This window comes from Pezoporus occidentalis, unplaced genomic scaffold (genome assembly GCF_034315485.1).
Source record: "Pezoporus occidentalis ecotype Australia unplaced genomic scaffold, CSIRO_AGI_Poc_V1 ctg172, whole genome shotgun sequence".
Taxonomy (NCBI): domain Eukaryota; kingdom Metazoa; phylum Chordata; class Aves; order Psittaciformes; family Psittacidae; genus Pezoporus; species Pezoporus occidentalis.
Window position 1 is genome coordinate 785,766 of NW_026913554.1, and position 15,978 is coordinate 801,743.

At 44.5% G+C, this 15,978-nt stretch overlaps 1 protein-coding gene across 6 annotated transcripts in view; it reads right to left on the reverse strand.

Moving 5' to 3' along the window:
- LOC134161342 (alpha-2-macroglobulin-like protein 1) overlaps positions 1-15,936 on the reverse strand; it is a 30,918-nt gene extending 14,982 nt beyond the window's left edge. For 5 of the 6 annotated variants that reach the window (XM_062614055.1, XM_062614052.1, XM_062614054.1 and 2 more), the window contains exons 1-18: positions 15,765-15,935; positions 14,950-15,133; positions 13,648-13,692; positions 13,187-13,331; positions 12,496-12,548; positions 12,154-12,174; positions 11,462-11,621; positions 10,788-10,872; positions 10,312-10,426; positions 8,944-9,052; positions 7,979-8,088; positions 7,030-7,194; positions 5,609-5,842; positions 4,728-4,791; positions 4,088-4,233; positions 3,402-3,548; positions 2,068-2,241; positions 326-431 (exon numbers count right to left, since the gene is read on the reverse strand). In XM_062614055.1, coding sequence (XP_062470039.1) covers positions 326-431; positions 2,068-2,241; positions 3,402-3,548; positions 4,088-4,233; positions 4,728-4,791; positions 5,609-5,842; positions 7,030-7,194; positions 7,979-8,088; positions 8,944-9,052; positions 10,312-10,426; positions 10,788-10,872; positions 11,462-11,621; positions 12,154-12,174; positions 12,496-12,548; positions 13,187-13,331; positions 13,648-13,692; positions 14,950-15,133; positions 15,765-15,832 — 2,131 coding nt within the window. In that variant the 5' untranslated portion in view covers positions 15,833-15,935. Of the gene's footprint in view, positions 1-325; positions 432-2,067; positions 2,242-3,401; positions 3,549-4,087; positions 4,234-4,727; positions 4,792-5,608; positions 5,843-7,029; positions 7,195-7,978; positions 8,089-8,943; positions 9,053-10,311; positions 10,427-10,787; positions 10,873-11,461; positions 11,622-12,153; positions 12,175-12,495; positions 12,549-13,186; positions 13,332-13,647; positions 13,693-14,949; positions 15,134-15,764 lie in introns of all 6 variants that reach the window. The other variant, XR_009963942.1, reaches the window with a different exon arrangement.
- Between the last annotated feature and the right edge of the window lie 42 nt (positions 15,937-15,978).

The following is a 15,978-nucleotide window of genomic DNA, read 5'->3' on the forward strand; positions in this document are numbered from 1 at the left end:
CAGTCTGACAGATCTAGCAAAATTGGTCTGGATTCAGGGGAGACAGCATCATCAGATAAAGTGCCACTATCTTAGTCTGTGAAAGTGCTGGTGGAGAGCATAGTACATTTTCTGTGCTGTAGGACCAGCCAATAAAGCACAGGGATTTGAACTTTTGTCTGTGATTTATAAATCAGGTTCATTGAACTGGACACAGGCTTTATTCCTCCCATATACGAACAAGAAACGCAGCAGGGTCGAAGTCAACTACTTCATCTGCAGGCTGGCCAGAACTGAGAAAGGAGAGCCCCTTCAGTCAAGGAGATGGACATATCTGATTCCTTACCAGCAACATTGTCTTTTCGAGAATACATCTTTTTCTCAAAGCCTGGTTGCATGCAAGAAACTGGTTTCTTGATTCTAGTATTGGTTAATATTTTCATGCGCAACATCTGAGAAAGCAGTGAAAAGACTAAATCAGTGATGAATGAAAGGGAACAAGAAATATTTTCAGTATCTCATGATAGTAGGTATTGTAAGGGGTCTGGTGGTAGCTGAAACAATTTAAAACTATGCTTGTTTAAATACATATGCATAAAATTACAGGCTCAGACTTCGGGCAGTGCATGAGGAATGGAAACCAACATATGAGGAATACTGGAGCCAATCCTTACTTCTCATAAATTCCAACTAGATCTGTCCTTCATATGCCTGACCCTAACAATGAGAGAGGGTCAAACACTATATATCCCATGAAAAAAAGCCTAAGAGAAAAAAAAAAAGCAAGCTTTAAATTGCTGCAGAGTTTTATAATGGAAACATCTAACTGATCACAAGTAACCATTCTTACACAAGAAAGGAAAGAGTGAGCGAGCAGCTGCGTGGTTCTGAGTTACCAACTGGGCTTAAACCAGGACAAATCAATAACAGTTCTGGCTTAGAAAACTGATGGGCAACTTGGTCACAACTTAGTTTGGATCCTGATTTTGTCTGAATGAGACTCAGTCCCTTAGGGCCTATGCTTAACATGGTGGTAATACTGAATTGAATGCACACTCATGGGCATGGGCTGAGAAAAAGACATCATCACACCAAAGGAAGGTATTTCATCCTGTAAGCAATCTTTGCTTTGATTTAATGGCCTGCAGATCACTGAGAACTCTTCTACTTTCTTGAAGTACCAAACTGTTTCATGGATAGTAGGAGCCCTCACCCTTTCTGCAGAGGCTGTATATGCCTGTAGATTTAGTCAAATGTTACAAGACAGTCATCTGTTACAGGATCACTAATAATTGGAATGTGGGGGGGGGGTGTCTCCTTTAATTAGCATCTGACATAGTGTAGGACTAAGCATGTAAAGACAGTACACTACCATGCCTCTGGGGGGAATCAGGGTCTGTATTTGCAAGGTAGAGTTCTGTCTGCCTGAGAAGCCTATGCAACTCAGACTCCATTTTGGCTTGTTTTCAGTGTGGCTTCTCCTGTTTTGAGGTGCTTTTACTTGCATATATTTCTCTAAACAGCATTTTGGCAGAAGCAGCACTTCTTCTTTGGTTTTGTTTAGCAGACATGTTGCATATCTTTTTCTGGCTATTGTACTTGTTAGCTGATTAGCTTATTTTGTCATTTGTCTTGATAGCCAGCTAGAAAGCCAAATTGTGAAGGACTTGTTTTTATTAAAAATGCTTTGAGGAGAGGTAAAAAGAGATTTAATGAAACAGAGTAAACACTTTGCAAATAAAGTAATAGCCAAGCGGCAATCCGTCAAAATATGGTGAGGTGGTCAAGTCTTACTGGCATTTCTTGTGACTTGCCCTTTGTAGCTATGGTAGCCTAAAGTAGATTTGTTCATTTTTATACTTCTGTAATCAGGTGGAATTCACTATGATTACTCATAAGTTTCATCTTTCCCCATAGTCCCCAAATGAGTGCAGCTGCACTGAACAACAAGGTACAGATGACTTGTAGCAATCAAAGTTGGGGAAGCTGAAGTTTGCAAACAGTGAATTCCTTTAGGCATTCAGGATGGCATATTGGCAACCTCTGGCTCAGGAAAGTTTAAGGTTTAGTGGAAGTGTGGACACTCACCTTAAACAGATTAAAGACATCAGCGTCACTTTGGTACCACGGTGCTCCCATCCGAGTCTTTTTGTGGAGGCTGGACTCCTGGGGCAGACAAGGGTATGCCTCAAAGTCTTCCAAGTGATAAGGGAACCCTCGTCCTCCAAGTTTAAAGCTGTCATCAAAGACCTTCTCGTACAACTGCAATGGAAAAATAAAGGTCTTCATGAGGAACTGGCCAACCAGCATGTGTATGGGTCAACTATGTGGATTGTAGCCCTCTATTATACTTTGTGAAGCTCTGCAGTTGAGGAAGTTCACACTGGCCCAGCTTAAACTAAAGGACATTAAGCTCAAGGAGTGGATATTGGCAAGTGGCTTCCATCTGCAAGACTTTCACCTCTGACAGTTCAAGTCTTTTAACTCTCGGGTACAAGATTAGGATAAAAAGACATGATTCAGTTTGAACACAATGCATTGGCACACCTGACTTAAATATTTAATGATTACTACTTTATATGCCTGTTAGTAGAAGATGCAAGTGAAGACACACTGGAACAGCATTCCTGTAAAATAGAACACTAGATCACACTACAGGTCTTATTTACTGGTGTAGCAAGTCCCCCTGGATTTGGTGAGGCTCCTCTGTAGCAGTCTGGCTTGCCACTTTGCATGAGGTATACACATATGTGTTATCTCTGGTATATATACATTGTGTAATTATGTTGTGACTTTCAATTCTTGCAGTGCTTTTGTTCCAAGTTTTAAATGCATTCCTCTGGAATGCACAGCTGCTTTAAGGCAGGTTCATTCAACCCTTCTAGATTCTCATACCTGGGTGTGGACAAAATCCTGACCACTGTTCATCAGCCACTGTGTGCTCTGCATGCTGTCCCCTCGCTACTGTTTTCTAGAGAACTGCTCAGGTGCTCCGCCTGATCCATCATGCAGTTACCATTCAGCAATGTTTGGGGCAGAGGGATAGGAGAAGCCTACTAGGGAAAAACTCCATTTCAAAGGTTTAGCCTGGTGGAAGATGGAATAGCAGAGAGACAGCTGCTAAGTACCCTCCGTCCAAGTGGAAAGCATCAGCATCTCTCTGAAGCTGCTCTCCTTGCCTACCCCTGCAGTACCATGCAGCGTCCACCACTCTCCAGGCAGAGGCCCAAAGTTCAGGGCTGGTGCCCAAGGAACTTGATTGCTACATAACTGCTCAGAAGAGGCTGAGGACAGAGAATGCCAGGGCAGCCACTTAACACTGCAAGCATGTCCTGGGATGGACTATAGGCTTTTTTTTGTCAGTGCATGGGGAGAAAAGGCAGGCAGATACTAGGGGGTTGGAGACAGGAGGCTGAACTCACTGTGTTTGCTGTTAGGGTAGTATCGTTCTTCAGGAGGACACTCTTGTCAACAGCTTGGACAGAGCACAAGGACCCTGGAGCAGCCTTGAGGTTCAGAGTGACTTTTGATCCTGGGACTTCCTCCTTGTGTGAGAATTCCAGTGACACCTGGAAAAGAAGAGAGAGTCAGGGGGCTTAGCATTGGAGAGTGGGACCTTGTGACTATTAGATGTCTGGGGAGCAAAGGGAAAGACAGAGAATAAGGTAGGGAAGTGGTCTGAGATGCTGAAACAACCCCTCCTAGAAATCCATTGGGAAGGCTACAGGGGCTGCAGTGTGTACAGCTCAGCCAGAGTTCCCCTACTACCACACACCTGCCACCCTCTGATCCAGAGCTACCACAGGATCAGAATCAGGCAGACTTCTCTGTTAGGGAGAACACGGGACAGCGGGTTCCCACGTCAGTCATGGGGAATGGGGGAAGAAAACAGAGTTTAAGGGAGCCTGCTTAACTCTTTGGGAAAGGCTTTCCAGTTGGTGTTGGGAAGAAGGAGGTTACCTGTTGTATTTCCCAGCCAAAAATACTGGGCATCTGGTTTGGCATATACACAGCTTACACCACTTGGCTGAGGATAAAACAGGACCAGAAATCAAAACAGGCTACAGCACATCAATGGTGCTATCTCACTCTTTGTGTTTCTACTCACCTTGTGTCTAAAGCATGTTTCTACTTGAAACTCTTCCACATCAGCCACCACCTCTCCATCCAAGAAAACTGCATACAGTAGAAGCTGGATGTCAGGCAGGAAGTCATTGCCAACAGTCAGAGTCAATGAGAAGGAGCCCTGCAGATCTGCACAAGATAGCAGCAAGAAAGAGAGGCAAAGAATTCAATGAATCAGCTCATTGGGGTTGCACAGAAAATAAGAGTCAAAAGAAGCATTAATAATTTCTACCTGCAGATAAGGATATCCCACACAGACACTATCATAGATTAAAGCTAGTTTGGCTCAACTTTAGCAACAATATTCCTCTTCCCTAATGCATAAATAATAAATAAACAGGCAAGCTACACAAATTTTGTATTTTCTCCATAGCTGGCAGCAAAGTCATAAGGTTCAATAGTAGATGAATTAGACAAGGCAGGAGAAGGACAGCTGCCTAGAAGGACACTGAACTCATATGAGAGGAGATTGTGTTGGTCTAATGAAGTGGAATCACTAAGATCTCATTTCAGTAATTACCACCTGTGGACAAGAATAAAACCTGCAGAGACTGTCACTGGAGAGAGGTCACAGTTTTCTAGGGTATGTTATGAGGCACTTAACTTCATGTGTTTCTACTCACTCTCATGTCGATTGATTGGCACCTGCTTCTCTCCACTGAAAAGGATCTTGCCTTTAGCTATCACCTGAAGAGCAAAGAGAAGAGCCTTTCAAATGCTGAATTCTGACAGCATGAGGAGAGTGGGAAAAGAATAAGAGAAAAGGATGTCTGACAGATGTTGTGAGAAGCTCCTCTGGCAGGGCATCACCTGAAGAGCATTGCAGCAGAGATGGTGATAGTATAGGTGTGAAGAGGACTTGAGAGGTGTTGGCTATAAAATGAGAAGACATGACTTCTTGCAAAGCCAGAGGTATGTCTGAAGCTATGAGCAGCTGCAGTGAACTCCAATTTTCACATTACCAGGATACAGTACTTTTGACCATATGAATGAGCCGAGATACTAATGACATCTCAGCCAGGCTGTAGTCACACTTGCTTTGGACTCACTTTCTTGAAAGTGGACTTCAAGATAACAACATGATAACAAACTTCTGGAGTGCATCAAGGGCCTGTGCAGTTTCAGGCCTTCTCCTGTAAATATACAGAAGGAGGTCAGCTGCCTCAGAGATTGCCTCAGACACAGATGGAATTCTGTGGCATACCTACAGGGCAGAAACCAGGACAGCCCTCCACTGCCACCCATGTGAATGTAGGATTAATAGCAGGTATCCCCTCACTCAGGCTTATGTCAAGGCACTTCTAACAAAGCAAAGCAGCTGGGGGCCAGGAGCAGGTCTAGGAACTGGGAAACAGGAGGAGGATTGGGCAGAACAGAACTCACAAACAGACTTATACTGGCCTGGGAGTACCTTATTCTCTCCTGTCAGTATGTGTTGTGCAATGAAGGTAAAACGCTAATAAGCATGATCTTGCCCTGAGATTCAGCTGTCTTTTGTGCTCACCAAGTAGTAGAAATCAATGTGGTCTACTTCAGAGCCAAGTTTATTTGGGTCAAGGATATAATCCACTTGGACTTCCTGCTCTTGATCACAGGCCATCATGTCATTCCTGGCCTTGATCTCAAGGAAGCTGTTGCTTTCAGAGTAGAAAGGTTTCAACCAGTGGAAGCTATCTTCGACTTCTGTGTAGCTTTCAGAAGAATCTTGCTCGTCTTCATTTCCAAGACCGTAGGTACCCTTGAGCACACAAAACCATGAGTTGGCAATCAGTATCAAGTGATACAAGGAAGCTTGTACACCCTCTGAAAACATTAAGTTATTACCTGCCCTGATGGCAGACCACACATCTATAAGCTTATAGTATTCTTTTATTTATATGTCATTTTAAAGTCTGAGACTTTCTCTTATGAAGTTTTAGTAGATTTTCCCACAATCTCATTTTTCTTCCTTTATCTTTCCATGAAGACACACCCCACACCAGACTTTAACCTCAGTACAGCACCCCTGTTTTCAACTTATGTTTCTGGTCAGATGCCCTGAAGCACAACAGGCACCAAACCAGCTTTTGTATGATGAAGCTCCAGTTCTGCAGATACTCTAGGGCTCTCTGGACAATAGCCATGGGCCTAGAAAGAAGAACTAGAGCCTGTCTGCAGGCTCCCACAGCAGAGAAATCTACTTCTTAGATTACAGATCCTCAGATCACCAAATCCTGCCCAACCAAAATTAGGGAACCTCACCCTGAATAGAGGAGGGAATATGGGAAAAACATCTGGAACAATAGTTCCAGTCTCTGAGAAATGAATGGCAACAGGAGATTGTACTACTTGGGAATTAATCCCATATCAGCTGCAGGAATGCAGTTAGTGGGAAGATGGGTGTACTACCAGGTTGGTAACAATGAGCTCCAGGTGTAGGAGCAGAAGTTGTAAGAAGGAGCCAAGTGCTTCAAAGTCTGTTGAAGGGAGGTCAAAAGCAGCTACTTGCCAAGCTCAGGTGTGCACTGCTGCAGAGCAAGAGCAGCCACTAAAAATGGACTTCAACAGACAGAGTTGTGCTGAGCCACCTCCTGCATGTCCCAGGGCAGAGAAAGGGGAGGTTTCCTCGGAGGAATTATTCAAATTAGCAGATGTTTTTAGCAGAGCCAAGGGAAGGTGATGGGGGATACAAAGGTTTAGGATCATGATTCAGCTCAGGACAGCAGATCACCTTTGGTGACCATTTGTCTGAAATGTCACAGCACAGCCTCCAGTTTCCCTGGGGAGATAGCACTGGAGAGTAATTCAAGATGCTTCTACAGATACAGCCAAATGAGATTAGGAGCAAGAGGAGTGTGCTCCAAAACCCTCAGATTTATTCTATTTTCTACCCCTTTCCTCAGTCTGTCATCACTTTATCCTCCTTTTTCTATGGCAAATGCTCACCCTCAGAGAAACCATTGTGCTGTTCCAGCTGGTGGTATCCAGTGAGAAGTGGGCTTCCCCATTCTCATCTGTGATGAATGTCAGGTATGTCTCCTCATCATTGACATCAACTATTAGGTAGACTGTTTCATTTCTGAGGGGAGACTTGTCACTGTGACAGAGCATCTGCAAAGAAGGTGAGGAAGTTAATACGCCATGGTGCCACATTCTGAGCCACTGCCAGTGCTTAATATTGTTTCTATCACTGGGCTTTCTCAGGCCTTCTAGCTTCCAGAGAGGTTGGAAGGATCCAAATAAAAGTGCGATAAATACACAAAACCAACAACATGCAGCTGTTCAGGACTAGAAATAAGAGGTAGTGCAGCCAAATGAGGCTCCTAGATATTTTGGGGAAAAGGTGATTTCCTCATATCCTGAGCTTTTTCATGGACAATACTGCAGGACCTTTGACAATCAGAAAGAGTCTTGTCTTCAGCAACTTAACTGACTGTTCCTTACCCTTCTTCATGCTGAGGTTAGTACTGGCTCAGGTAAGAGTGTTTCTATCCCCAGTGGGACAGCAGTCCTAGCATTATCGAAGGGACCATGAGTCAGAAAGGAGTGTCTAAAGCGATACACAAGGCATTAGGGATTTCTGCCAAGGTACCATGAGCATTTGTCTGAAGGGAGTGTTGTTTCCCTACTGATGCCACCCCCATCCCATATGCCTTTTATTGCACAGACTAGTTTCAGGAGCTACTCTTGAGAAATCCTCCAGAGACTGCAGCTGGACTCAGAATTCCCGTCCAGGTTAGGATAGGGAGAAGAAATTGCTTCTCCAGGAGGCTTCACTCATGTTTGCAGGGTACCAGCAGAGCAGCACTTACTTTCCTGGAGATAGTTGCTTTCTGCCTACAGAAGATTAGATCTATGATGTATTCTCAAGAGAGAAGGGATCCATGGGTGTTACCTTCCCTGTGTATGGTAGTCCACGTTTGTAGAATAAATGAAGATTGATAAACTCTATAGACTTCATTCTTGTCGCAATAGGAATTCGAGTAATTTCCATAGTCTCTGCTCCTGGGTGGAGAGATGGGGAATCTGTTAAACCCTAGCAGTGCTCTTACAGAAGCAGAAGACAAGAAGATTCTTAAACATTACTTACAACATCTACAGCTTCTAAATTTAGGAGAGAAAATACATTCTTCCAGGATGTAATTCCCTCAACCTTTCTGGGCCCCCTGCTTCATGACATGACACACTGTACCCTTTTAAGTGCTTATTTCTCTTTATTGAAAATAAACTAGATGACTGTTTAGTTACATGCAGCTACATGGTAGATGCCTAAAAGTGGCCTGAAGGACCCCACTCAGTGGCTTGAAGGACCCCACTCACAGTGTGGCAGTTTGAACAGCGGACACCTCCAATGGCCAGAGCTAGGTGCACATAAACACTGATACTGAAAACCTACTTCCTTATAGTGAATACTATGTCAGACTAAAAGGGAGCAGAATGGCATTCCTTACAGCAGGAGTGTGCCTAATCAGCCCTGCCTCAGGCTTAGGAAAAGAGAGGGTAAGAGAGAGTGGGTAGGGACTACCTGTCAAGATGGTACACTGCAATTAGCAAGAACTACAAGGACTTATCGCAGGCTTTTCCGTGGCTGGTGGGTGCTTCTGAACTGACTGAAGAACACTTTGGCATCCAGTCAATCACTAAAAAGTTATATATGCAGTATTGGAGATGAAGGGTGGAGAGGATTAGGAAATCTCATAATAACAGATGGAAGAGGTACTGGAATAGAGACCATCATCATGCCACAGGACTTGGGAACCCTCAAGTTACTTTTTTAAAAATTAATTCAACTGCCACAGAAAGGCTAAAACCAAAGAAGTTGCTTTCAAGGAAGAGAAAACTTCACAGATCCTCCAGTACCTGTTCCGTCTTCCACCATTTTTCCTATGGCAATTATGTGGCTGTCAGTTTTATTTATTTCCAGAGTCTCTGTCTTCACTGTAAAAGTAGTGCAGCCATTCTTGTTTGTCTGCAGAAAGAGAGACATGAACAGAGAGAAAGAGCATGGTGTGGAAGAAGACAAGCTGTCCCATAGATGCTGGGCAATCCAAAAGAAGTGTTTCCAAATACTTGTGGAAGAGACAGAAGTTCAAAAACCCACTATGGATACCTTAGGCAGAGAAGAAAAGGAACATGCTTGGATTAAATAGTCACCCAAAAAAAAGTGGCAGAAAAAAATGCTTCAGGCAAATCACATAAGGGTTAATTGTGTCACAGACAAACTCAAGAGACTGGATTAAGCCTTGATCCTGCAGCTGAAAGAGTGTGGGTGTCTCTACCTGAGGTAAAGGTAACTTTCTCCCTGAAACTATACAGCCCTGACGAACTAAGCCTGTCAGCACGGCTTTCCTGTCAAGACCATGGCATGGCCATGTTAAACAGACTGCAAGAGCTTTGCCAGGCACTAAAGCAGAGGCTGGGTACAGCCAGTCTGCCAGAGAGGGGAGGCGAATAAACTATTTCTAGTTGTGCCTAGTGAAGTTTCCACAGAACCTTACAGGGCCTCTTACACGTAAGGTGAGAGGGAGCTGGCATTCAGTTGGTGTTTTGCACAGCTAAGACTGTACAGCATTCCAGATGGAGATATTTTACTGCTGGATGCATTTTAAAAGATGCCGAGATCCAGCTGGATTTTTCTATTCTGGCTTGTTGCTGGCTGATCTGACATTTAGAAATAATGTCTTGTGACTTTCAGGCTGAAAGAGCTGCATCTGAAAGCCATGGGTAAAACCAAGCATGGAGCTTAACTACAGGCATATAAGGAACACAAATGTTCAGATAGTGGAACCAACACAGGACATAATCTCAGCAAGGACACTAGCAAGTTTAAGATGATCCATTAACTCCATCGATACAACAAGAAACAGGGCATTAGCCACAGATCATTTGATGCTCTGATACTGGTGTTTACTGGTGGGAATGATCACAGAACTGAATAGACCGGTGATCTGATTGCATACAATATGATACTGTCCCATGGGGAAAAGCACTAGATGTCATTACTTACATAGATCTTACACCTTCTCCTGAAACACTGAGTCAGATATGGACAGCTAGAGCAGTAATTTGAGTCACAGGAAGAGGAATCAATGGTCTGATCAGGTTTAGCAAGTGGGAAGGCACCAGACTAAACATTGGTGCACATCAGGTACGTCTTGGGGCAGGTTAAGGGGACAGACATACATGCCTAGCAGGTAATACTTTCCACTCTCCTGTTTGTTCACCTACCCTGCTGGTTTGCTTCCTCTTCTCAGCAGAAGTTGATAAATCTTCTTCCAGGAACTGGGATAATACGATAAAATTAATTTCTATTTTCCCTTGAACGGGCTTCCCATAGGTATACCTGTGTCAAAGAGGAGAAACATTCACCTGAAGACCGGCCACTTCAGCAGAAATATTGATCCCACCGTTATCTGGGGAAAGTGGAGCCTGAGAGAGCTTTGTACCATGTTTGCTCAGGAAACTTCAGCTCATCCCTTAAAATCAGTTTGCATCCCTCTCCACCCACTATACCCAGCATCCTTGGTATCTTTCACAGTAAATGACCAGGTGCAAGAATAAGCCCATTTCAGAGAGTGATCTGTATCCCTCAACCACAGGGTAATACAAGGATATTATACTGGAAGGCCATTTGTCAGCTATGGGCAATCTGGAGGTGACTACGGAGTCAAAGACTAGAGATTACAACGGTACCATGTACTCACTTGCCACAGACCTTCAGCTGAAATTCCTCATTCACTGTAGTGATAAATGGAGGGTGCTCAATCTTTATCTGAAATTTTTTCAGCACTGCATAGAAGAGAGGAAGATAAGGATAGAGGAAAAAAAGCAATACTGAGTATGCACACTGCAAGTTTGGTCATAGCTGCAGTCCAGATAGGGGGAAAAACATTAATGTCCCCATCACCATGCTGCAATAGCTGTTACTGCCTTCAGCGACACCACCCTCTAATTGCTGCTATAATTGCACATGGGTCTGCTTTTCTACTCTAGCTCAGTCAAGCAAAAACATTTTAAATAGCACAGGGTTTCATCGATACCTACATTACTGTAACTAAACGGGACTAGTATGTGATACCTCTTCCTATTATAGCAGTTGACTGCAGTAGATAGTAAACCTAGATTAGAAGAGGGTGACAATGAGCAACAGAGAGTGCTCATCACAGGGCCCAGCCACAGCTAGTATAAAATGTCAGACCACAGCCTCTCCTTTGCAACCTATGCAATTGCAGAACCTCCAGACCATCACAGATGTGTGCACAGACCTCAGTCTGCTGTTCTCCCAGGGCAAAAGGTCTGATGAACATAGCCACATTGCCCTGCTCTCTTCTTCAGCTACCCACACAGCTTTCCCCTCACCTCTGTTGTCAAGTCTTACCGTATTCTTCGACACTGAAGGTTTTTTTAGCCATGTCTTGCTGCACTGAGATGGTATAATTCCCAAGGGGTATTTCAGAGGCCAGGGGAAAAGATAGATCCACAATGCCATGTCTTGATTTAACATTCAGCCATTCAGCAATACGGTTATGCTCAGGATCCTATTTGGGAAAGGATGTTCACAGCCATCAAGTCACACTGGGAGGAACCTGGCAGGTCCAGCCATACTCAGGCACAAGAAGGTACTACGAGGGCTTACCCTTGCTGCAGTAGAAAGGATGCCAGAGCACCAGGAGAGATTCCTCCTCCCCTCTCCAGTATCCTTTTACTGAGCTTTTGAATTGGAAAGGCTGCCAAGAACTGTAAAGCTGCTAGGAAACGGTAATGCCATAACACTGTGGTCTGTGCTGCATCTACTGACCACTTAGCCTTATGCTTTGTGTTCTGTGCAGACAAGGTGTTCGACAAAGGTTAATTACTGTCCTGCCTCTAGCCCAATTGTGTGCATCACAGAGGTGCTGGTTTCAATCAAGAAACCAGGCTGAGCAGGTAGAAAACACTTCAGCTGAACCCGAACCATAAACATAACCTTGTGAGGTTACAATTTTGGCACAACTCTGTCCAGGAGTGAAAAAGTAGGAGAGACAGTAGAAGAGACAGACATCTCCCTTTGGCCAATTCCTTGTCACTTACCTGCAGCCATATCTGGGAGTACTGTAAAATCAAGAGAAACACAAGTTAAGTTTTATACAGAGCAAAACACATCCATGTGAATCAGTATTAACAACACTGCCTGACATGGGGCCCCACCAGAAATTTCCACTCTATGCAGATCCCACGCTAGGCCTCCTTCTCCCTCTGTGCAGGCTTACACTGCAGTCTTTCTCCAAGGGACCAGTGGATGAGTGGCTTCCCTTCAAAGATAATTTGTTCCTATGGTTTAATAGTCATGAAGAGAGATGTCTCTTTCATGATCCTCTCAATGTGTCTCATGCTGAGGCTACTGCTTCTAGAAAAGCACAGGGTAATACTCACATCATTTTTAATGACCTTAAGGTCCTCATTGAAGTTCACAATTCGAAACCTCACTGTAGATACAAAGAAAAGGAAAGCAAAGCATTCTGGCTGCAATATGCACAAATCTGCTTCTCATTTTCTGTGCTCCAGTGTTCATGTCTCTCTGTTTACCTCAGAGGTATTCAGGTCTTTTCCCAGACAGCCCTCCCCAGCATCTCCCAACCAAGAGAACTCTGGGAGGTTTACATGCAGCTGTGGGCTATAGAAGCTCACTGCCTTTACCTGAAAAGACTACAGTGATGTGTTGAAGAGTTGGTTGGTTTGTTTGCAGGCTGTTCATGTTGTAAAGACTGTGAAGTAACTATTTGTATTTCTAGAGCTTGGCTTTACCTAAATATTATTAACAGTCTTCAAAAAACAGTAAAGTGTTGTCCAGTGTCCTGGACAGTTCTGGCTTTCCTTTTATGTCTCACTAGAGATACTTTACCAAAACAACACCTGGGAGCAGCAGGCTGGACATTTGGTGCAGCACTGCTTGGAGAGGAACATCCTGACTCATTTTTTTCCTGGAAACATCTGATAGTAGACATTGGCTTTCTTCCATCTCCAACAAGTTTAACTTGCTGCACTCAGTGAAATCTTCTCCCCAGATGTGGCTGTTACCTTGACCCTTCCCTCCCCATTTTCACATGCCACATTTTTGCCTTACCTGTTTCTCCAGGTTTGTATAAGTCCTTATCTGTCTCTACTAGAATTACATTCTTCTGGGGCTTGACCAGAACCTTCTTGCGACCCTCAAAGAGCACATTTTCCCCACTGCAGATCAGGACATGGAGAAAAACCACCGTCTCTGGCTGTCAGGTTAAAAAAACCAAACTGCCTGAGAATACAAGCAGCTTGAAGGAGAAACGAAGGCACCTGTCCTTCCTACCAAATTTTCCAACTTCCCTCTCCTTCCTTCCCCTCCTTTGATGTAGCTCTCCCTTTTCCCTACTCTCTGTGCTCCCTAGCTTCCTCATTCTCTTTTTTCTGTCTTTCTCCTTGTCATGTTTGCCTCTTCCCACATTTCTTTCTCCCCTTTACTATCTTTCCCACCCTCCTTCTCCAACATTAGTATGGCTGAAGCTTTCTGATCGGTAAGAGGAGAGGCAGCCAAGAGACATGTCTTACGTGTGACGCGGAGCCATCTCTTTTCCTGGGAATGAATTCTGGCACCTAGGTTGATTGATACAAGAAACGGAAAGCAAATTCATCAGACTTTGTATCTTATTGCAGATGTGACACATCACCTCAATGTTGAAAAATCTCTGAACTTCAAAGTCCAAATTCTGCTGTATGACTCTGTCTCTAACACACTTGACATTATAGGGAAAAGAAGAAGCTACTGCTTGTCTCTTGTTCATAAACCTAAGAATGAACCAACTGACATGTCATTCTCCCACTTCACATAAACATGAGATTTTTATGAAACCAAGAAAAACCATAGGGAACCTGGAGCTGACCAAGACAGTAACAAGACATGAGACACTGATCAGGCAAAAATGGGACAGTATCAGAAAGACCAAGCCCACCAGAAGAAAGGTTCTTTTTGCTAATGACAGACTTCCTTGGCTTTCTAGAGCCAGGACTTGCTTTTTCCTAAGGGCTGGCACCAAAAACTTAGTTAATCATTGTCTTGTTGATGCAAGAACCAGAAGTGACTACAGTGATTCCTCGAGTTCTGCTGAATCTGCAGGACAATCAGGGCACAGGCACAGTAACTTTGTGCAGTGCTGAGGCAGACAGGGGCAGTTCATAGAGTGCCAACACCAGCTACATCTCTCTCCATGGCTCTCCAGAAATATAACTGAAGATTCTGCAGTTGTGCCCCAGCCTTAGTGTGTCTAGTTAAGCAATATTGCAATGACAGGAACTCAAGCTCCCCCCAAAATACCCAGATTGCCTGGGTGAAATTTGGTTAATTCAGTGGGTTCAGTGCCATTAGCACCCATCACAGCTAACTTAAAGCAAGCTCAATGACGGTGCAGGCTGCAACTACACTTTACTATATAGATGCAGCTTTAGAGCAGAATGGTCCTCTTGGAGCTGGATGTGCACGCTTCTGAGGAAGTGAAGATGAAAAGAATGTGTTCCCAATGCATTGGCTTGCACTGTGATATGAGAGCATTTCTAGGGTCTAAACACTAAGTACATTGAAAGTCAGTGTTTTCCAACAGGCTTGAAGTAGGATGAAATGGGCTGATATAGGTCAAAAGAACAGGGTTTTATTTACACATGAAAGATTTCCCACTTTGCTAGGCTCCAGGACACTGCTGTATTTTGCATGGCAATACATTTAACCTGCTTGCAAGCCATGGCAAAGCAAAAGACAGTGTACCCAAAAAAGACAGAGATCCAGAGAAGTGCTGGGCTCATGTCTGAAGTGAAGGTGGGAGCACCCACTGCCAAATCAGCTGCCACAGCTACACTCACCTGGAAAGTGATGCACTGGAAAGTGCCTGGCTTCTCCACATCCCGTTCCACCAGTGTGTGGTTCTGGGTTGACGCCTGCAAGGTGATAGCCAGGTGGACAGCCTCACTCAGGGAGCTGAAGTGAATGCAGAGCTTCTCCTCTTGGGAATAGTGAATAACAGCAGGGAACACCACCATATAATGACTAGAAGAGAACAGGTGATGTGCAAAAGCAATTCAGAGGCTGAGGTGAACAGGACAGAATCCATCTCTGCTGCTTTCATGAAGAGGTAGACCAAGGGTCCGAAATATCTTGAGGCCTGCAGCCAAGGAACTACAGTGCAGCTCCCTTTCCAGAATGAAGCAGCATGCCAAATGTGGAACTAGAATGCTCCTGATATCTGCCTGCTACCACCTTGTCATCAGCCAGGACGCAACTGCCCAGTGTACAGTACTCCAATTGCGAGTACACAGAGCAAAGCCGTGTGAAGAATGAAGCCAAAGACTCAGTGTCTTGGGCATAAAGCTTCAGTCCTCCCACCAAATTTCACCCCCACCAGCACAGGATGAACAGAGGCAAAACTTGTGCCTCCTGTAGCTTTGCAGTGTGTGCAGTGCAGTGCCTGCCAAGCAAACTCCAGGGACTTCACCTTCAGTGGTTCTCAATGCCCAGCGCTCCAGTGGGACTCAGCAGGAGCTGCTTCTGCGCAGCCTCCCTGAGAACAGGGCCCCACTGTTCAGCCCTGTGATGCTAAACAGTGCAACACCTCAGCACCACCCTTCAATGACAGTCCCTTCCTCCAAGTCCCCCCAAAATCAAAAGGAGATAATCTCACGGTTCCAGGCTTGCTGCAGCTGCGACTGGGAACAGAGTCAGGGCTAAAAGGAGCACTGGTGCTCCCATAGCTTGGGCTGGGACAGACAGCTCACAAGATCCACACAGGAGAAGTGCCTGCACTGGTGGGTTGGAGCAATCCTAAATATCCCCTCACATGATCCTAAGTCCAAAAAGGTGGGGGGGACTGATACATGGAGCTCGTATGTCTTCCA